Here is a 23,393-nt window from a genome sequence, read left to right on the forward strand (position 1 = left end):
CTTGAGGATACAAATACCATGAATGAACCAATCCCTACTTCTTTTTGTTGTTATTGTTGAATCCTGTACAATTCTACTTGACTGTGTATTTATCACAAGAAATTTGCTTTTCTGGGGTGGTTAGGTGGCACAGTGGATAGAGCACCAGCCTTGGAGTCAGGAGTACCTGGGTTCAAATCCGACCTCAGACATTTAATGATTACCTAGCCGTGTGAAGCCACTTAACCCCATTGCCTTGAAAAAAAATCTAAAATCTAAAATCTAAAAAAAAAAATCTAAAAAATCCCCTCCCCGTTATGGTGGGGGAGAAAGAAAATAGAGTTCTGTTAATTTAAAAAAAAAACTACAGATGAGAATGTTGATTGTCTTGGCAAAGATATTTGAGTGACTTGCCACCTCCTTTTTCAGTGTATCCCTGTTCTGCAAATAAGGAACTGAGACAAATAGGGGTTAGATGACTTGCCCAGGGTAACATAGCTGGTAAGTATCTGAAGCCAGATTTGTAATCTGATCTTCTTAACTCCAGGCCTGGTGCTCTATCCACTGTACCACCTAGCTGCCCTCTTTCTAGGATCTTATAAAAGTGAAGACCTTGTCCTGAAAGAGCTCTTACAATTCCAACAGAGGGAGAAAACTTTTGGGAGAATGGTGAGCTGGGAGAGGGCATTTTGATTAGGTAAGTAACAGAAGTACTGAGTAGAGTTTAAGGGAGTAGACTGCCACATCTCTTTCAATAGCCAGGGCAATATTGATTTGATTATGGTTCTGGAATTGGAAAGAATATGAGAAGGGTAAGTACTAGGCAAGTGAAAAGATGGCCAGGAATGGGTGAAGTGAAGTGAAGCATGACCAAAAACTTCATCTGATCCAGTGGCCACAAGAGATTTTCACCAATCAGTTTGGGGATGAGAATTACAGAGTTAAAAAGATTAAATCCTCTAGGGTTTGGTCTCTGGTTTTTGAAGCTTGGTCTTGGTAGCTGTTGACCTTGAGCAAGATATTTTTTTTTCTGTTAAGCATTTTTGCTTATTTATTTTATATTATTTCAATAATTTTATTGTGAGAGTACTCATAAACCCCCCTCCCCCCAAAAAAAAGATGAGAAACCTCCAGAATAGAGAGAAAAAAAAAGTTCAGTCTGTGTTCAGATTCCAATGGCTATATCTCTGGGATGAGTTGCCATCCCTATCATAGCCACCAGAGACGTCGCTTCATTATTTTACTCACAGTTGCTATCACTAGTTGTATTTTCCTTTATTTTATTCCTCCCTTCTCTCATTGATTCCATTCTCTCTCTCTCTCCTTTCATCCTGTCCATTCAGAAGTGTATTGTAACTGAGTATCCTCTCCCACGATCTTCCTTTCCTTCTCTTCTATCAAACACTCCCCTTTTCCCTTTCCCCCCTTACCCTTTATCACATTCCTTTTTTCTCATTTTTCTCTAGGGTGAGATAGATTTCTATACCCTTTTAAGTGTGTATGTTATTTCCTCTCTGAGCCATTTGTTTTAAGTTTTTGCAAGGCAAATGGGGTTAAGTGGCTTGCCCAAAACCACACAGCAAGGTAATTGTTAAATGTCTGAGACTGGATTTGAACTCAGGTACTCCTGACTCCAGGGCCCATGCTCTATTTACTGCACCACCCAGCCGCCCCTCTCTGAGCCATTTCTAATGAGACTGAAGATTGAGCAAGATATTTTACCTAGAATTTCATATCCTTTATTTGTAAATCAAGAAACCTGGTCTAGATCTGAGGTGACAAATATGCTTGTCCTGTCAGAGGGCCACATTTGGCCCACAACACTTCCAAGTATAGTAGGAACCAGATGAAAATTAAATTGAGAAATATTTCTTTTTTTTTCAAATAACATTTCCCCACATTTGCATGTGAAGATAATTTTTTTTTGGTTTTTGCAAGGCAATGGGGTTAAGTGACTTGCCCCAGATCACACAGCTAAGTAATTCTTAAGTGTCTGAGGCTAGATCTGAACTCAGGTCCTCCTGACTCCAGGCATCATTGCTCTATCCACTGCACTGGCTAGCTGCCCCAAGATAATTTTTTAACATTCAATTTTTTTAACATTTTGAATTCCAAATTTCCCCCTCCCTTCTTCACTTCCCTATTCCCTAACACAATAATCATTTTGATATCGGCTATATTTGTGTAATAATAAAAATACATTTCCATATTACTCATGTTATGAAAAAAGAAACAGACCAAAAGGAAAAAAAAAACCTGAAAAAATAAAGTGAAAAAGAGTATGCTTTGATCTGCATTCAGACTCCATCAGTTCTTTCTCAGAATGTAGATAGTTTTTTTCATCATGGATCCTTTGGAATTGTCTTGGATCATAATACTGATGAGAATTGCTTAGTTCACAGTTGATCATCTCACAATGTTGCTGTTACTATATGCAATGCTCTCCTTGTTCTGTTCACTACACTTTGCATGAGTTCATATGTCTTTCTCCATTTTGATAAAATTAACTCATCATTTCTTATAGCACAATAGTATTCATTGCTATCATATACCACAGCTTGTTTAGCCATTCTGCCATTGAAGGACATTCTCCCAATTTAACTGGGAAATAATTCTCAAAAAAATACAAATGTAGCATAACATAGATAATATTACATTTTATTTTATCTAAGTTAATACAGAGAAATTGAGATCTTTAGCACACTGGGTGGACATCCTGCAATAGGATCTGAACAAGTTGTCACCTAGGGTGGGCAGGCATGAATGGGTTGCTATCTAGTTTTGCAGGGAATTTCAATGAGAATTCATAGATTTATTTGTGCATTAAGCATGTGTAAAGAAGTCATTAAGGGCAACTGGGTATCATAGTGGATAGATCTGCCTGTTCTGGAGTCAGGAAGATAAGTCTAGTTTCAGACACTTCCTAGCTGTATGACTCTGGGCAAGGCTCTTATCCTTAGCTTCAGTTTCCTCATCTGTAAAATAAACTAAAGAAGGAAATGTCAATCCATGCTAGTATCTTTGTCAAGAAAACCCCAAATGGTGTCACAGAGTCAGACATAACTGAAACTATTGAATTAAAAAAAAAGTCATTTATGCTAGTGCTGAGGATGCAAAGATTGATGGATTCCAGTTGCTGTTTAAGGCTCTTACATAAAGAAAGGAAAAATAATAATTGACCTTTAAGAGAAAACACTTTGAAGTTTGTCAGACACTTTGCTGTTGTGTTGTTGGATTGTTGTTTAGGGGAGAAGTTCAACAATTACACCAGTGATTCTATCCAGTTTAGGATGTCAATTTCTTGGGAAGAAGATGGATGATTGAGAAAGGAGGCTGAGACGTACTGAAGGATACTGACTTATTATGATTTGGGGGAGGCAGGATTCTGATATTGCTCAATGAATTGTGGGCTTCCTGATTTTTCACAAAATGTTTATTGAGAGCATGTTTAGGGCAGAAAAGTGGCTGTCAGTGTTAACACTGTTCCCACCCCAACTAACTCTCCCATTATATAGTCCCCCCATCTGGAAGATCTAGATTCAAATCCTGCCTGATGTTTATCAGCAACTATGGTCATGGAAAAGTTAGCTCATCTCCTACTCAGTCACCCAGTTGGCACTTATTAAAAACCTACTATGTGTCATAAGCAGTAATAGAGCACTGGACCTGAAGTCAGGAAGCCTCATCCTCCTGAATTCAAATCTTACCTCAGACAATTACTGGTTATGTGACTCTGGGCAAGTTACTTAATTTCATTCACTTTAGTTTCCTCATTTGCAAAATGGGGAAAATGGCAAAGCACTCCAGTATCTTTGCCAAGGAAAACCCAAATGGGGTCTCAAAGAGTTGGACACAAAATGAATACAATAAACAACAATGCCATGTATCAGGAACTTTGTTAAGTGCTGGAGATACAAGGAAAGGCAAAAGTGCCTGCTCTCAATGAGCTTACCATATAAAAATGGGAGAGCAAATAACTATGAATATGCAAAACATATACTTACTAAACTGTGGATAGTCTTGGAAGCCACAAAAATGAAAAGGCATCAGGAAAGGCTTCATGAAACAAGTTTGGATACTAACTGAAACTTGAAGGAAGCCTGGGAAACAGAGATGGGGAGGGGGAACAGCAAATGACAGTACCCAGAGCTGGGAGACGAATATGTAAGGAAAGATAGAAAGAGACAAGTTTGGGAAGGGCTTTAAAAGCCAAAGAGAGGCCTTTATGTTCGATCTGGGAAGCAATAAGGAGCCATTGGAGGTGATTGGAAGCAATGGGTGGTGGGTTAAGTGTGCTTTAAGAAGATCAGTTTGACAGCTAAGTGGAGGATGGATGGGGGGGGTGGTGGAGGGGAGACTTGAAGCTGGCAGACCAACCATAAGACTACTTGTAGTAGTCCAAACATGAGGGGATGAGGGCCGGCACCAGTGCAAGTTTCAGAGGAGAAAAGGGAGAATACACAAGAGATGCTATGAAGATAGAATGCTTAGGGGTTGGTAACTGAAAAACTATGAAACAGGCACTGAAATCACTGAAGAGGGAAGGAGAGCATCCTGGATGTTAGTAGATAATAGCTACCAGAATATTGATTGGGTGATAAATATGGATTGATTGAACTTCAAGGGAAGAGAAGTTGCTGAACAATGGTAGTAGAGAGTCTGAAAGTGGCAATGTGGAGCAAGGAGTACTAGGACCAATGACTCAGGAAATTTGAGGGACAACCAACATTGGACAGGGTAACCAGGGAAACTGAATCAGCAGGAGAGAGTCATTTCTTAGTGGAAGATGGGAAAAGGAAATAAAAAGTTTTAAGATGGAAGCTAATTTGTTAGCAATGGAGCAGGAGTTCCTGACAGCACAATGGAAGAGTTGGGTAGCTTTGGGATGGGACATTGAGGGGTATGGAAATGAAGGAGTAAGTCCGTGTGGGGCAAAGAAAGGATCTGAACAATGGCATCAGAGAGGTTCAAAATCCCTAGGATGGCAAGGGAATGATGGGTGGGAGTTCTGTTAGTTGTTGAAATAAGTTCAGGTAATTTGTCATTGTTCATAGAGGTTCAGAGGCTCTCTAAGCTTCTTTTTCTTCACCTATATTCCTGAGCCCTTACCTCAAGAAAGTCAGTGTGGAATAGAAGAAAGAGGCCAGACTCAGAGGCAGGAAAACTTGGATTCATGTCCTATCTCCCATACTATCTGATAGAAAAGTCACTTAAGGTCAGGGCCCCAGGCAACTGTAAGATGATAAGTTAGGGTAGTTGCTGATTTAAACTTGCAACAGTGTATTGATAAAATTTCAAAAAACCAAAATCAAATCAAATAACCTTTCCCTCTCCCAAAAGTCACAGCACTATTGTAGTAAGTGAGGTAGTCTAAGTTCAATTGAAAACCTATATAAATATGAACTCTGATTATTTTTTACTTTAGTAACTGTAAGCTGCTTGACAACAGCACCTACTTTTTATATTTCTTCTGTACAGTGTCAAAGGAATGAAAGTTCATTGACTGGTTTCTGGAAACACTATTAGCTCAGGGTCCCGATGGCTAGTGATCTGGGATGTGGAGTTAGGAAAGAATTGAAGTAAGATAGGAAGGGAATGGTGTCAAGGACATCAGGACTCGAATGTCCTCTTTCTTTTCTAAACCACCCACCCTCACTTAATGCTCATTTCCCTCTGGAAGACTCTAGAGTTACTGAAAAAAAATATATAAAAATTCACTTTAGAAATTGCTATGACGATGTGTTAATCAAGATATATTCCAATCATTTTTTCCTAAAGGTTCTTGCCTATGTTTCTCCCCCTCCCTCCCCAAAGAAAATCCACTGGGAAGAAACTGAATTTTGTTGTCTACTGCCTGTGAGAAAACTTATTTAACTCTCATGGTGGACTGCTCTAGACACCCTCTAGTGGCCAGAATACTCCTTGCAAGCTCTCCAAATTTCTTACAGATCGTAGAGGAGGATCTACCAACAGTCCTTTGCCTGCCTTCTTAGCTTACAGAATTAGAACTACAAGGGTTCTTTAAGCTAAGCCTCTCATTTTGCAGATGAGGAAACTGAGACCCAGAGAAGGGAAGTGATTTGCCCCAAATCACAGAGATAGTAAGTGGTAGAGCTGGGATTTGAATCCAGGTCCTCTGGCTTTAAACTTAACACCTAAAAAAATTGGAGGTCACGCTTTCAAACAGGGAAGGAGCTCTTCCAGAACATTACTGAGTAGGTGGCAAGCTCCCTTACACTTAAATGAGCTTTCTTTGTGATGGAAGCTGGAGGGGAAAGACTGGGGATTTCATCAGTATTTGGGAATTTCTCCATCTGTGCAGGTAGTAACAAGACTGTAAAACCTAGAATACCAAGAGATTGAAGAGGTGGAAGTGAATACTCATGATCACACAGTTAGGAAGAAGTCTTCTTGTTAAAGGCCAGTTCTCTACTAACAGCACAAAAGAGCACCTTGGTCATAGATTTGAAGACAATGATGACCTCTCCTCTAAGTCTTCTCTTTCCTCCAGTTTTCTTAACAATTTCTCATATATTTTGATTATATCTCATTCTCTTATTTTAACTGGTTGTTCTCCTCTCTGACATGCTTTAATAAGCCAGTATCTTTTTTTTGCAAGGCAAATGGGGTTAAGTGACTTGCCCAAGGCCACACAGCTAGGTAATTATTAAGTGTCTGAGGCCGAATTTGAACTCAGGTCCTCCTGATTCCAGGGTGGATGCTCTATCCATTGAGCCACCTAGCCTCCATCAGTATCTTTCTTAAAAGTAGTTTTTCAGAGCAGTCATTAGACGATGAGTTCCTTGAGAGCCATAACTTATTCTATTGCTTTTCTTTATATTCCCAGTAATTGGCACACAGTAGGCACTTAATAAATGTTTATTGACAGACTGAATGATCCAGATGTGATCACTTTCCTTGATCTGAACATTAGATATCTTTATTAATATAGTTGGAGAGTGCTTTAATTTCAAACTTTTTCTGTCTCCTAGAAGACCATTCAAACTTTGCTTGCTGGGTACCAGCTTGAGGCTCCAAACCTCCAATCTACAATCCTTTTAGGCAGAGTGAAAGGGCAGTTTGCATAACAACTAAACATGGGAGAATAGTAACAGTTTAATAAAAATTTGTTGATTGATTTAAGGCTATTTTCTTCCAACTTTCTCCCAATTATTTGAATAATGAAGCAATTCTTGCTTCCTTCCTGTCCAAGCAAATGCTCAAAATTTTGACTTTGCATAGAGACAAGATTCCTTTCTGCTCGGGGAGATTTATATAGATAATGGATGCAACAAAGGGGATCAACAGGGATTAAACCATGAACCATTTCCATTCAATTCTGGATTGATGAAACCTTGGAGATCCCTGTACTCCATACAATATGACGATGGCTATGATGTAAAATGCACGGGCATACCCCTTCGACTTCTCCAAAATTCTTTGGTGCCACGTACATGTTACACAAACATTTGGTCAAACATAGATATACATATACCCGGTCACAAGTATTCAGTTCAGATGCACAATCTGGCATATTAATCAAACGATGGTTATTGGTTTTGCAGACTTATCTTTGATATAACCTTATACTCAAATTCCTAGTCTACCCAGATGTGCCCAATACGGAAATACAGATGTTGGATCTCTAACAAGACGCTGCTCAGGAAAGATAAAGTGGGGTTTAAGCCGCTGGCTTTCTTATTTTGATTTGCAAAGCAGCGGAGGTCGAGAAGCTTATCCTTCCTTTAAGTTATACTTCCCTCATCCCCCCGGGGCACCTTCTCCCGAGACCTGGAAGCTAAGATGGGCCCTAAGGAGGGAGAGATGTACACAATACAACAAAACACACGTGCAGACACCGAGAAACGCGCCGCGATGGGCTACACCCCTCAGCACCTTCCTCCCCGCCCCCCTTTAGGCTGTGAATGGCGCTCAGCCCCGGGCCAATGAGAGTAGCGGAATGTCTTTCATTCAGAGTCGGGCCGGGTTCCTAGCCGGAAAGCCGAGGGGAGGACGTGGAGGGGGAGGGGGCGGCACTCTCTCGGCAGCCTGGCCAATCAGAGTGGAGGGGAGGGGGGGAGGGGGACCAGGCCTTTTTTTCTCCGCCCCGGACCAATCCCGACTTTACAAGCTTGAACTTTTGCCACCCTAGGACGAGTGAATGCGCCCGGGGAGGTGCCCCCGCCGCGCCGGCTCCAGGGGCAGGAGCGGGCTTAACCCTTGCCGCGCCGGCCCGGGGGCCGCCTCCCCGGTAACCCCGAGGACGCTTCTTGCAACGCCGAGTCCCCGAAAGAACCTCATTCATTCTGGGGGCGAGTGAAAACAGAAAAGCAAATTGTAAACCACCCCAGACCCGTCCTAATACCCCCCTCCATTGCCCACCTAATGGATCCGGGGGGGGCGCGGAGTTGGGGGCACTAAAGGAATATTCATTTTAATAAGTCGGGGGGCTCAGCCGCCTCCTGAGGCGCGGAGGGGGCCTAGCCCCCGGGGATGCTCAGGGAGGGAGAGGCTGGGGTGCTCTCTCCGCCCCTCTGGAGCACGCGGGCGCCGCTGCCTCGGGGGGGGGGCGGCGGGAGAAGAGGGCCTTGCTCTCCAGTCGTGCACCCCCAAAGGTGAGAGCGCGGCGGCGGCCCTCTGGCGGCTTTGGCGCCCGCTCCCCGGGGGGCCCGGGGTCTCTCACCTGAGCCCCGCCACGCCGGCCCCACGGACAGGACACTTGTCAGGCACTGCGCAGCCTTGGGGCTGGCGTGTCCGCCGGGAGGGCGCCGCTTCTCCGGGCTGTCCGGGGGCGGGGGGCGATCGGGGGGCTTCCCCAGGGCCCGGGACCGCGGAGCCGGAGGGCGGGCGCGCGCCGCCTCGGCCAAGGGCGCGAGCGTGTGGACACGGGGGACAAGCGTCCGTGTGGCCGCGCGTCCGCAGCGCCAGCCCTCCGCCGGTGCCCGCGCCGGGCCGGGCCGGGGGCGGGGGCGCGGGGGCGGGGGCGCGGGCCGGGCCCGCCCCGGGAGCCGGCCCCTCGGTGCCTGGCTCTCGGCAATGGGACGCGTTCTCCTTTAAGAGTTCAGAAACTTGAAACCTTGTTTGCGCAACAATCGGCGGCGCAGCAGAGAGCCGCCAAAGTGTCTAGACTGGCATATGATGGGAGGCGGCCAATGACTCCGCGGCTCGGCTCCGGGGGCCCCGACCGTGTGTGCGAGAAGAACAAAAAAGCGAGCGGGCGGCCGGGCGCGGGCAGAGGCCGGCGGAGCGGAGCGGGCAGCGCCGGGCGCCGCGGGAGCGGACCTCGCGGGGCCCCGGGCGGCGCGCAGCCTCTGGCGGGGGGCGGCGGCGGCCTCCGCCTCGGCGGCCGCGGGCTTCGCCCGGGACTGCCGGCGCCTCTCCGGGAGACTGACAGTGTCCACTCATGGGTCGGGACCCGCGTTAGAGGGAGCCTCCTCCGAGTGCGCCCGGCGCCGGGGACCCGTGCGGGGCTCGCCTCTTCCCGCAGAAGAGCCCCGGGCTTGCGGGTTTGTTGGCGTGCGTGACTCGTCTTTTCACTCTTTATTTCTTTTTTTTCCTCCCCCCCCCCCGGGGAAGGCGGTGAGTGATTCCTAATTTGCCTTTTTTTTTTGGATCTGGCAAATCTCTTGCTTAAAAAAACCAGCATTTTGCTTTCTTTAAAGAGAGCGCCGGGAGACTCGGCGGCGTGTGTGCGGGCGAGCGCGCGTGAGTGGAGGTGGGTGTGCGTTTTTCCGCTCTCGGACCCTCCACACAACTTTTAAAGGACCGGCGGCCCATGCAGCGGGCCCTTCCCGCAGCCCCCTGGAAGCGCGGGGGCCGCAGCTTCACCGCGGGAGCCACTCTCTAGCCGGGGTCCATGTAGCCCCCCCCTTGGCCACTCGCTGTTGCTCGCTCTCCTCCGGGTTTCCCTCCCCTCCCCCTCCCCCGCCCCCCCATCACCCCGCGCCCGCAGAGCTCCCCCATGTTGCAGCCCCGCGGCGATTTATCGGTGACCGGCTGTGCGGGGCTTGCACGGCGCCGCGCGGCGGAGCTTCATGCGGGACTGCGACCCGCGCAGTCCCCGCCGCGCTGAGGTTACGGACCCTCGGTAACCGGAGACCTCCTCCCCCCCCCACCCCCGGCGCCAAAGGACGTCGTATGTTCAGGTCCAAACGCTCGGGGCTGGTGCGGCGACTTTGGAGAAGTCGAGTGGTCCCCGACCTGGAGGAAGGAGGCGGCGGCGGCGGAGGAGGAGGAGGAGGACGCGAGGATGGCAGCTCCGGGAGGCGCGCCGAGCCGGCCCCGACGGGAGGAGACTGGGGAGGCTGCGACCGCTCCGAAGTCCGCCCGCTAACCGCGCGGTGGCCCCGGGAGGCGGCCGGGCAGCGAGGCGCCCAGGGCGCGGGGAGGCGCTGGCGCGCGGGGGGCCCCCCGAGGCCCATGGCGGAGCCGGGGGCCTCCCCTCCGGAGGTGGCCGAGCACGGAGGCCCGGGCTGGCTGCCGGAGAGCGACTGCGAGACCGTGACCTGCTGCCTCTTCTCCGAACGGGACGCGGCCGGCGCGCCGCGAGAGGCCGGAGACCCCCCGGCCCGGCCGCCCCCGGAGCCCGGGGCCGGCGGCGGCAGGAGTAGGGACGCCCGGTCTCGGCTGCTGCTGCTGGAGCAGGAGCTCAAGACGGTCACCTACTCGCTGCTGAAGCGGCTGAAGGAGCGCGCCCTGGACACGCTGCTGGAGGCGGTGGAGTCCCGCGGCGGGGTGCCCGGAGGCTGCGTCCTGGTCCCGCGCACAGACCTGCGGCTGGGCGGCCAGCCCGCCCCGCCCCAGCTGCTCCTGGGCAGGCTCTTCCGCTGGCCCGACCTGCAGCACGCCATCGAGCTCAAGCCCCTCTGCGGCTGCCACAGCTTCCACGCCGTCGACGGCCCCACCGTCTGCTGCAACCCGTACCACTTCAGCAGGCTCTGCGGGCCAGGTGAGGATGGGGATGGAGAGGAGGGCGACCCGGGCTTGTCCCTTAGAGGCCGAGCCTGGGGGCCGGCAGGGGAAGATGCTAGAGGAGGCAGCACCTGGGGGGGGGGCTTGTTGGGAGGACTGGGAAGACTGGGGGCCATCAGGGCAATCTTTTTCTCCCGCTTAAGTAACTAGATGTAGAGTCGACCATGAAAAAATAGATCCTTTTAATGAAATGGCCTTTTCATCGGTGTATGTCTGCGTACCTGTGCCTAGCACACCTGAACTTGGACTGAGGAGGAGGTGTTTATCTGCGGATCATTCTTGGTCTTTATGGCCTTGAGAGAGCCAGAGTCGAGATGCACTTTGAGATCATTTTAGGCCAGGTCATTCAGCCTTACTTTGCAGGAGAATTTCTCCCGGGGAAGTATGGACCTCCTTTAGGAAAGGGAACTGTTTGTCGTCTTAATCTTCTCTCCTTTACCCTCATCTTGATGACAGCGATGATGAATGTGAATGTGAATGTGGAAATAGGCAGTGGAAAAACAGGCTAAGAGAGGGAGAAGACTATAATGAATGACCAAACTGGAGAATCAGCCGTGTAATAATAGTTTACTTTTATGTAGAATGACTCTGCTTTCCTCACGCCTACTTTATGAGGTAGGGAGGATTCTTCCCATTTTACAGATAAGGACACTGAGGCTCAGGTGTATTATTTGTCTAAGATCATATATAGCACTATAATAAGCTTGGGAGCTAGGTCTCTTAAGTCTGGTTTTATGAGCAAATCCATTGCTCTTTCCACTGTTTAGAATGATCGCTAGTGTGGTTCTACATTTGAACCTATCCATTTGTTCACACACAGGAGAATGGCACATAATGGCCCTGGGTCTCCACACTTACATTGAGTGGGAGCTATGCTAGTGTGTGCCTCCCTTGGGTGCTGTATATATTCACTATTTTTATGTATACATCTGTATTGTATAAGATTCTTCCACAATTATCAAAAATAAGTACTCCAGTATGTCTCTTTATACATATCTTGACCCAGTATGCTTACTTTGAAAACTTTTACTTTAAAATGAAAGGCTATTTTTCCCCCCAACTCTGACCCTCTGGGCATATATGGTCTCTGGCTGGGGAAACCTGTTTGCATCTGGGAGATGGAGAGCTGGGTATTTTGTTGTTAAACTCTTAACTCTTTCTCCTTTCTCTTCTTTTCCCCTCCCCTTCTTGCCCCTGCATTACTCCCTTCATTCTCACTCCTTTTCTTTATCTTCTTCAAGCTGACTTGCTTGAAAGAATTGGAATAATTCAACCCCAATTTTTTCTCTTCTTTCCTGTCACTGACTAGAGTAGCCTGTGTTTGTCATTCCCCCCCCCCCACACACACACAAATTTACCTTCTGCTTCAAGTAATCATTAGATCATACTGGCCCACAACTGAGTTATTTGGTGGGGTCTGAGGTAGGAAACAGAAAAGAAATCCAGAAAACCAAACTTATTATGTGCTTATCATTCTCCCCTTCTATTCTCTCCTGTCCTTCCCTTGATTGAGTAATTCACAGAGTTTTTAAGAGTTAAGGTTTTCCCCCCTCCCTTTTCTTTGGTGGTGGTCAGCTGAGCAGACCTTTTCATGGTCTTCGGTTTAGAACTGGAGAAAATGGGAATCCTATCATTGCATCCCCCACTTTTTAAAAAAATCCTTTCCAGCTTTCAAAATCAGTGAGTAGGATAATTTAGTTTGATAACTTCATATTTCTAATGAACAAACTGGGGACCCAAGAGCTTCAGTGATTTGTTTAGAATCTCAAGGCTAGAGCTGCTCATCCAAAACCTGAATCTGGGTCTCTTGTGTCCCAGTCCAGGGATCTGGCCCAACATCATTTGTGGAATGATTGAGGGAAGACTTTGGCTTTTTAAACTTTATATTCCAGGATGCAGGTTTCATTTCAGTATTTGAGGAAGATGGGGGGAGTCGGGGAGAGGAAAGTTATTTCTGCAACACCTTCATATATATCTCATTGATGGGCAGTATGGGAAGTGGTTAGCTCAGCCTTGGCCTGTGTGGAGATTGATCCTTCTGGGCGAGGAAAGGGGAAGAGAGAATGTGGGTAAGAAATAGTGAGTTGACTTAGAACATCCTGCTTAAAATGCTGCTTTTCTTATTGTTTGCGACAATCACCCAAGCTTTACTCCTCTGGATTCTCTGAAACACACACTTTGTTCTTTCTTTATTGTTGGATTCCAGTGCCCCTGGAAGTGAGATTTCCCTCCATCTCTACACCCTTTGATTCTTGGTTACTTCCTTCCAAGTCTTTGGAGGGGAGTGATCCCATCTTTGACTCCCTGATTAATGTCCTGTCCCTGACAGATTTTCTAGGAGAAGCACAGAATTTTTGAGTCAGAAGGAACCTTAGAGACCATCTAGTCCAAGTCACTTTTTTTTTAGCACTTCTTTTTATATCTAAAGGAACAGGTCTAGAGAAGGGAAAGGAGTTGCCCAGAGCCACACAGCTTCTTAGTCCTGACCTAGACTCCTAGGAAGCTACTCTTTTCCAGTCACTTAGGTCCAGGAAAGCTCTGAATTTGCTCTCATCCAGGGCTGTCCTTAGCAGAATTTTACCTTTCTTCATGTTCAGCAGCAGTAGTAAAACCCTATTCATTTAACACCGCTTATATGTAAAACACTGTTGTTTGAGGGGGGGATATAAAGAAGTATAAGCCAAAGTTCCTGTTCTCAAGGACCTTCAGTGAAGAGTTTGGGGAGACAGAATATATTTGAAAGGTATAAATGAAAATGAATTTTAATAAGGTCAGACTTTATGTGCTAAGTGGCAAAGTGAGGAATACAAACTTTTAGGATTCTAGTATAGAAGTTGAGAAGTAGGTTGGGGTAGTCTGGGAAGACTTCATGGAGGAGGCAGCACTTAAGCCTGGCTTCCAAGGAGGAGGTATTCCAAATGAAGCTTGTAATCTAGTGAAGGTAGAGTGGTCAGAGTATTTAGAGTTAGTACTAATAGTATAAATGTGAATAACAGCTGTTAGTATTTAGGTAGCCTTTTTTAAGGAGACAAGAAATCTCAAATCTGCTCGCATCCAGGGCTGACTCCTTAGCAGGCTTTTCCTTATTTAAGGTCTGTGAAACACTTTTCTAATAGCTTTTGGTCTTGGAGGTATGGATACTATTTTTCCCCCATCTTACAGATGAGGAAACTAGAGCAGAGATGAGGTGACTTGTCTGGACGCACCTAGTCAATGTCTATGGTTGAATTTGAACTCGGGTGTTCCTGACTCCCAAATCCTCTGTTCTACCCACTGGAACACCTAGCTCCTCACGTGGAGGGATTATGAAGTCTGGTTGGTATGGAATATTATTGCCATAGTGGATGCTAGTTCCCCTTCTTCTAAAAATGGCCCGATCTTGGGTAGTTTGGTCTTGATGGTATTTTTGGAGTGGGGAGGATGGGGAAAGGGTGGAGAGAGGAGGGAAGGAAATAGGTCTTGGACTGAGAATGGAGTGTTAGAAGTCGATTTTATGGGCATTGGCTCTTGTTTGCCTGAAGGAGGTGCTGTTTCAGGTTACTAGAGTATTCCCTACAATCCTGCCACTCTTAGACCAGCATGGTGATCCTGAGCCCCCCCATTCCAGTAGCCTTCAAGAAATCTTGGTGATGACTAAGATTCACATTAATTTAGTGCTTTATGGCTTAAAGAATAAAGCCCTGAGGGATGGATAGGTGGACAGATCACCCAGAGTCCTCTCTCCCCAGTGACATAGAGGAATAGAAATTTATGGATGAGGCCTGGGGTCTGTTTCGCCTCCCTGCCCTTACTGATGGTTTTTGAGCCAGAGGGTAAAAGGTGGATGACCACTCCCTCTCACCCCCCACCCCCATCTCCCACCACATTCCAGTAATATTGCCAGCCTAGTTTCCACAGCTGGACCAGGCACATGACTGACATTCAGAACCCCTCCTTATTCCATGTCACTGAGGGAAGAACATGAAGCAATGACATAGGGGGAGGCCTCTGCCCATGTTGGATTAATGATAAGAGGAGGTAAAGGGGTATTTACTCTTTGCCATGGGCAGTCAGAAAATTGTGCATATTGATACACAGTATGTTGTCTCCAAACATGAAGCTACAAATAGATACTGATACATGGCAGTATATACATTGTGACACTGAGAATGTGTGATAGGGACAAGTACAGTGTCAAAGGACAGCCTTCCCGGAGTTGCAAGTATAACCAGTGCCATATAGATCCACAAAGTTATATTTGTTTGAATAGCTGGGGGGAGCGGGGAATGTAACCCAGATAGGCGGGTACCACCATACTATAAAGACACACACACACACACACACACACATATTTATATGTACACTCGAGTACAGAATAATATGCACACTCATACAGGAGCAAGGAAACAGAATCACAGGCAAATGACTGAAAACCCCCAGATAACACAGACATATGATAGTGACCCAGATAGTCTATCTATTAAAGCCTAGAATACATTGATAGCTTCAAACACACGCACTTGCACATACCTAAGAACATTGAACATGAAGTCTGTGCTACTAGACTTGCTTATATTTCTAGCACATCATCGTTGAACACATATTTGGGATAGACCTGCGTTCAAATTTGGCCTCTTATACTGGCCAGCTGTGTGACCCTGGGCAAGTCACTTAACTGCCTCAGTTTCCTCATCTGTAAAACGAACCGGAAAAAGAAATGGCAATCCACTCCAATGTCTTTGCCAAATGAGGTCACTAAGAGTTGGACCGGACTAACAACAACAAAAGCAATAAAAATCCCCCCCCCCCCACACTTCCCACCCGAATTGCTAGCCTCTTCCTTACCTAGGCATGGGATCCCTCTATATCTGTCTCTGTTTCTCTGTCCCCAGGGAACTACTTGGTGCCTATGTGGACGGAAATTTGAAGGAATACTTTAATCACGGTTCTAACCTGTGTTTAAAACTCCTTTCTACTGAAAGTATCCATTAACTTTGGAATAAATCTCGGGCTCTTTGCTTCACCACTTTTTTTTTCTGTAATTATATTCAGTAAATGACTATTATCTAAATTATGCTGGAGAGAGAGAAAGAGACAGACAGAGAGAGAGAACTTTTAAATGACTTTAGAAGACAGCCTAGAAAAACACAGGTTTCCCAGGCAAAGAATATAGGAATTAAAACAGACTAAAAAGTTTTTTTTCTTTTATTTGGCCTGGCATTATCCCTTTGAAATGAGATCAATTTCAAGTTGTGCTTAAAAAGCCCTTTTTTCCCCCCTTTCCCCCTTTCCTAAGGAGGTCCCCTCTGCTATTTAGGTGAAGAAGTGGTGATAATATGCAGTTTGCATATTGCTGGCGCCAGCCGGACTAGCTGTTTATCTGACTGACGGGGGAATCTAGGCAATTAAACTCCTGCCTTTCTTAAAGCTGCAGCGTCTCTTTTCCAACTTGTCTTCCTTTGTTGCCGAGGCACTGGCTTCTCTGGGATAGTGGGGGAAGGTACACTAGCTGGAGGGCTGCAAACCGGCCCCAGGATGGGGTGGGAGTGGAAAAGCCCTGGGCTAGGGGCATGGATCATTTCCTGTGAAAGATGCCGGGGAGGAAAGGCAGAATAAGACGGAAAGGCCCGAAAACACAGACCACACCAGTAAGTTGAAGGAGTTTTAACTATCTCCTGGCTTCCTTGAGGTCCAGATCCTGAAAGGCGAAAATTCCACCGGGAGCTAACAAAAGTCACATCTGTGATGAATGCTTTCCTTCGAGCTGACTGTAGCCCTGGCTTATTACTGTAGAGTCCTGGAGCTGGAAGAGATTCCTGGATTTTATGCAGATGGATAGCTGTCTGAGTATGCAGCAGGATTGCCTAATTACACTGCTGCTTGCATTTAGAGAGGCCCTGAGGACGCTGGGAGTTCCCCCTTAAGGTTAAAAGCTTGTGCATTTTTATTCTCCTATAAAATAAGCCCACAGCAATAGCTACAACAGTCAGACTTTTTTAGAAATGTAATAATGGCTGTCCCTCCAGTTCCTAGGCTCAATGCCTCACCCACCTAGGGCCCTGCCTTACTCCTTTAACTTGCGTCACTGTTTAGCCATCTGAATGTCATCATGGAAAGTCAGGTATCCAGTACACCAGAGGGTGGTTTGACAAAATTCTCTTGTTAGTGACCCCTGCAGAGGAGGTGAAAATTATCATATGGTTTTAGCATACAACTCCTGGGCCAGATCTCTCTCTCTTTCTTGTTCGGTTAAGGAAGGATAATTATGGCTTGAATAGGCTGAAAGGATGTTTGGTTCTTTTTAATGTGACCTGGGAGTCAGAAGATGTAGGTTCCTGACTCTGGCACTCCCTGTCTTGCTTTTTTTGTTTTTAACTTGTACAGACCCTATTCCCCAATTGTGGCACATAGTAGGTGCTTAATGGTGGAACAATAAGCTGAGTGACATTGATTTTTCTGGGCCTCAGTTTTCTGATCTTGAAAATGTTAGAGTTGAAATAGGTCTTCTGGCCTCTCCAGACTTTTATTAGTCTAAGCCTGTGTCTAGGTCACTGCAATGCAATCTGTTCCACTCCCTGCCTTTTTATGTACCCCTAAGAGAACTTACTGGTTACCCCACCTCTGCACTTATTAAATGGTTCATTGAGCACCATCTTGGTAAGGTAGATGTGGGACAGAAGTTCCTTCTGGAGTTTTATTGCAAGGGCCTCAGTTACCCATTCACACTTCAAGTTACATAACTTTTCTCTCTCTCTTCACCACCACATCAGAACCACTGTCTGGCATGTATTTAACTGGGTTTTAATATCTTAGGCCAAGCCCAGCTCTAAGGAGCTTGTGTGGTCAGAGCACTGGTGATTTAACTCCAGGCAAGAGGGACTCTGAGGACTCCCATCTTGGCTCTGAGTGTTTAGTTCCCCAAGGACTTAGTCAAGCCTTTGGAAGGGATGTCTGACCTTGGGCAATGGAGGAAAGTATGATTTAAAAAGAAGTTATAGGAACTTTTGACTCTACGTCTCACCCATTATTGCCAAGTTTTCTATTTCTAGTTGTGTGCCATAGGCATCTAGGGGAAGGTTCATACCTTTTTCTGTTCCATGAAATAGGATAGTTTCAATCCATCGAGTGGGGGGGAGTAGGGTTAATGTCCAAAAACATGAATAAATTTTGAAATTACAAGATCTGACTGCAGTGACTCTGCTCCCATTCTATTTGATATTTCCTTTGGATCTAAGTACAGCTGTTTTTATTATCAATCCTCTCTTATTCCCAATGTCTTCTACCTTTTCCAGCAATCAGTATTTAGAGATTGAATCTTTGGAATGGACAGAAGAACTTGAATGTATTACCAGATAAGAGTTGTCTTTTTTTTTATTTTTTAAGAGGTTTTCTTGCCTGATGCCCAAACTTAATATAGATTAATCAGTTTTCCAGCCTTTTCTCTTAAAGAATCTCCTTTAAGGACTTTTTAGTCTCAAAAGTATATTTTAGGTCCTCCTCCCCTTTGCCTTTGTTGACAAACAGCCATTTGTCAGTATCAACCATAAGCAAATCTGCTCAGACTAGGGTGTTCTGCTTTTTTGCTTGGTTCTGGGTATACACCTCCTGAATTTCAAGCCCTTTGTGTACAGAGATATCAGATCTTAGCTGGTTTGTAGCCCTCCGCTTTCCCCAACCCCTCTTAGCTTATCAATACAATACCTTGCTTATTTATAATAGGCATTCAATAAATGTCTATTGAATGAATGAATTTAGCTAAGGTGGGGTGGGGCTCAGTGTTTCCCTTCTTAGTATACTACCTGTGGAAGGCAAGCAGTGGGGGGATAACCTGAAGTGGATTAGGAGTCAGAAAATCCTAGGGTCTGCTATTTATTTCTTACATGTGACCTTGGAAAAATCATTTCATCTTTGTGGGTGATGGTTTTTCTTCGATTAAAGCAGGCATTGGACTAGATGATTTTCTATTACTTTGATCAACCTTCCTCAGTGCTTTGTTGAAACAGAATCCTGGAGACCCCACTAGAGAAAACTCCTGTTGACCTTCAGAGTCAAGGTTATAAAGAGGGGAAACTTCATTTAATGTAGGGAGCAAAACAACTGCTACTACTACTACTACTACTACTACTAATTGTACCTATTATAATTATGAAAAATACTTATTACCCCTTGGGTCATTACTGATACTCAGACTAATAATAGTTATTACTGGGTTATTACCACTGAGGTTTTGTTTGAGTTAGGGAGTTGATGGCATTTAGTTTCATTTACCCCAAATGAAGGGTCATTTCATTCATGCAAATTGTTACTTACTTTAGCAAATTGTTACTTCCCGTAAAACAAGAGCCCAAGGAATTCTTCTGAAAGCAAAGTATATGTTTTTAAAGGGGAGTATTTTAAGCAAATGAATGGAAACAAAAAAGCTCAAAAAACAAAAACCCATAGAAAATAAAGAAATATAGATGTTTTTTAAGAGCAGGAAGAAAATCTTAGAAGACCTACTACTCCACTCCCCCCCCTTTTTTTTCCCAAATGGGAAAACAATAGAAGGATTTCACTTGTCTGAAGACACACTTCTTGATAATGGAAAAGCTAGAACTAAGATCGGCCAGTTTTGGTTTTGGACTTTTGCCATTCTTCTATGATGAAGAAGAAACAAGCCAGTTAAGAATAAATTTATCTTTTTTTTTTCAATACTTCTCCCAATTGTCTTCAATCATAGTTGGGTTTACGGCTCTATTGTATCTCATAATGTATAACCTTTGCCAAAAGAATAATTCAGCTTTGATAGTATAGACAGCAAAGTACAATAAGGACTTCCTGGCGTCCCAGAGTAAGTTGCTGATCCTGTGTAGATCTGGATCTGATTGTTATGACAAAACTAGAAACCAGTCTGCAGCATCCCATTCCACTAGACTATTTTTGTATTTCCTACCTAAAGTCAAAGAAACATGAAATTCAAGAGATTGGACTTCCACTCTGCTCAGCCCTAACAGTGACCTGTCTTGTTTTCCAGAATCTCCACCACCCCCTTATTCTCGACTGTCTCCTCCCTATGATGAGCGAAAGCCCCTGGGTAAGTCTGCTTTCTCTGTGAACTTTTATGGAAAACATTTGTTTCAGGATTCTAATTAGAGATTCTATCTTTGACCTAGAGGAGTGGGGCACATGCAGAGAAACAACCAATTCAAAAATAGAGCGTTAGGGACGGGCAAAACTAGAACCCAGGTGTCTGAACTAGTCCAGTGTTGCCCATTGCTTCCTTGACACTCTAATATCAAGGAAATTTAAGTCATATTTGCCTTATTCCACTCCCTGTCCCCCATGTATGCCAAACTACCTGACTAACAGGGTGATCTTACTGAAATTCTCACATGATTTAAACTTGTGAAAACTCTACTGCCCCAGTCTGAATTGTGGATGTACCTCAAAGCTGTCCATGGAAATTCCAAAATGTATTACTAAGAAATGGAGAGTCATTAGGATAGGACCTTATTGGAAATGAAAGTCTGTATCTACCATATCCTCTATTTATAGGGACCTTTATAACTATCCCGGGGCAGCTTGTAGCATGTAATTTAGGCACATTGATAGAGTTGGGGCTTGGACCATGAAGACTCCAGTTCTGAGTCCTGCCTCAGAAACTTACAACCTTTACAGCCTCTGTTTACCAATGGATCACTCGCTGCCTTATGCCTTATCAAAAGAATGCTGAGCCACTAGAGAAGGAAATGGCAAACCACTTCCATATCTTTGCTATGGTCAGAGATCCACAGGTTCACAAAGAGTTGGATGTGATTAAAATAATAACAAATAAAATCTGATGGGGGGGCGGATTGACAGATATACTGATTATTATTTGAATATGAAGTTGTCAGTTGAGTCTCCATGCTGTTCAGTATTTGAATCTTAGTCTTTGTCTATATTTCTCTCCCCCACCTTGATTCTCATGTAAATAAAGTTTTAACTATAAACAAATAGCTTCCCTGCCCTCCAAAAAAGAAGGGAGGAAATACCACATTCCTAGTTTTTGTACTTTTGAAGAAGTCCTGGAGGGGGAAATAAATAAAATGACTAATGAATCTTACTACCTTATAACCTCTAAAGTGGGATATTTCCCTTATCCTGGAATTCCTTTGCTCATCATTGACCTTTGTGTGACCTTAAATATTGAACTGTCATAGATGAATGTATTTCAACTTTTTCATCCATGTGGGGGTAGGCTTATTTCTGTCTTTTCTTCTCAACTTGTATACTTGCACTTCTGCTCCTGAGTTCATATTTATACTAAATATGTAGGTCATTAAATCTTTGTTGAAAGAGTTGTTTATTCCCTTTGATTTATGCCAAGAATTTTACCTGAGAGGAAACAGCTTTGAAACATCTGGAAAATAATGCTGATTGGTAAATAAAATTACTGACAAACTCCATGAATACATACATAAGTTGATCTACACATCACATATTTGTTATGAGAGAGAAAAATAGATGGTGAAAAACTTTGTATGAGATGTCCAGCAAGTAAAGATTTTGAGGGTTCAATTTACAAAGCATTGTGGATTTGATCTCTTGCTTAATAAAGTGAGGCTTATTAATTAGCAATGGAGTAGGGAACCTTAGGAGAGAATAAGGGAACTCTGGATATTCTGGTGTAGAGATTGGTGCTTTGGTACCCTGAATTGAGTTACTTCATCTTCCTGAGTATTTACAGAACAACTTTGTTGGTTCCTCAAGGGACCAGAATTTATCATATCAGATATGATTTAAAAAACCCTCACTAATGACATAATTCTAATGAGCAATTGAAAATTGCACTTTTTTCTTTTTAAACTCCTTCCTGTTTCAGTGGTATGTTACAAAGTTGGACCTCTCCAGACAGCATAGTCTAGCAAAAAGGACAATATATAAATGTATTAAAGTTTGGGGTGCCTAGGTGGCACAGTGGATGGAGCACTGGCCCTGGAGTCAGGAGTACCTGAGTTCAAATCCAGCCTCAGACACTTTAATAATTAGCTAGCTGTGTGGCCTTGGGCAAGCCACTTAACTCCATTGCCTTGCAAAAACTTTAAAAAAATGTTTTAGAGTTAATTTAAAAATAGAGCTTATTCCAAAAAGATAAATATGCACACAGTTGTGAAATGTACTTAGAAACCATCCAGGCTCCTCATTTGACAGAAGAAGAGACTAGGAAAGTAGTTTGCCTAAAATCACAGAGTTCACTCTGGTATTTTAGAAGCAGAACATTTAGAGATTTAATTTTATATCTCCTCGTGATCACTTTTCTTTGATGGAGGGTCTCATGAGCACGAATTAGGCTGTGAAAGCCAGAAAGATCTGACTCTTAACTTAGGTCTCACAGAAAGGATAGGCAAATATGGGCATTTCCTCCTCCAAGAGCCTAACTGTAAAGTGGGGCCTAGTGTTGAGGTCTCCTGACTCCCTGTTCTTCCTCTTCCTCTCATCCTGTGCTCAATATAATTATTTTCTAACTTAATACAGTGGTTCTAATGACTCACAGGAGAACACAAAACTGATATAGTAGAGTGAGTGCTGGATTTGGGACCAGAAAATCTTTACCAGGCCTCATAGCCTATTTCTAACTTAATGGCAAGTGATTTGACTTCTGAGTTTTAGTTTTCTCATTTATAATCAATGGGAGTTGGGTCAGATCATTTCTAAAGTCCTTTCTAGCTCTTGATCCTAGGATATGCTCTGATTCTATAAAAGAAAAAAAATAGACTTATGTTATATATTGAATGTCTCTATTGTCCCCACATTGAAAGCTTCTTTCTCTTGTCCCATAGTATATACAGATTTAAGTAGTTAAAAAAAATAAAACAAAGCAAAAAAAAAAATGTGGTCCTTTAAAGGATGCTATGCTGAGAAATCCAGCCCTCATCAAATATATACAACCCAAAGTCATGAAGCACATTTTGCAGTCTTGTTGGATGACTGTTGAAAATATTGGTATATGGAGAAAGGATCCTAGAACTGCTGCATATTTAGACACATAGTAATGAGAGCAATTGAGTAGTTAGTTCATGACCATAAGATAATGGATGCCTCTGAAAAATGGGCAAACCATTGTCATTATTGATCCTTGGTATAGTTCAAGTGTTTTGTATGTACTCAGAAATAAGGAAATAAGAAAACTCCCCCCCCCCAAGTGACAGTATCCTTTTGATGCTGTCTTATCACCAGGGTTAAGTGACTTGCCCAGGGTCACTAGTAAGTATCAAGCATCTAGGGCAAGATTTGTACTCAGTCCCTCCTGATTCCAGGGCTGGTGCTCTTATGTACTGCATCCACCTACGTTGCCCCAAGGGGCCTTTTTGATAAACCCTTTGGCCTTAAGAAACTACCATATAAGCCACTGAATTTGGGATTGTAAGACCTGAATTCAAATTTTGGTTTTTGCCACTTTACTTTTATGACCTTGGGTGAGTCACTTCCCTTAGGTTTTACTT

The 23,393-nt window shown here is 44.5% G+C and overlaps 1 protein-coding gene across 1 annotated transcript in view; it reads left to right on the forward strand.

Annotated features, from left to right (window-relative positions):
* The first annotated feature begins 9,225 nt into the window (after positions 1 to 9,225).
* The window catches only part of SMAD6 (SMAD family member 6), a 119,876-nt gene continuing 105,708 nt past the window's right edge, over positions 9,226 to 23,393 (forward strand). Inside the window, exons 1-3 of the mRNA XM_074234452.1 lie at positions 9,226 to 9,485; positions 9,642 to 10,927; positions 19,943 to 20,002. Coding sequence (XP_074090553.1) covers positions 10,117 to 10,927; positions 19,943 to 20,002 — 871 coding nt within the window. The 5' untranslated portion in view covers positions 9,226 to 9,485; positions 9,642 to 10,116. The remainder of the gene's footprint in view (positions 9,486 to 9,641; positions 10,928 to 19,942; positions 20,003 to 23,393) is intronic.

The sequence above is a fragment of the Macrotis lagotis genome, chromosome 4 (genome assembly GCF_037893015.1).
Source record: "Macrotis lagotis isolate mMagLag1 chromosome 4, bilby.v1.9.chrom.fasta, whole genome shotgun sequence".
Classification (NCBI taxonomy): domain Eukaryota; kingdom Metazoa; phylum Chordata; class Mammalia; order Peramelemorphia; family Peramelidae; genus Macrotis; species Macrotis lagotis.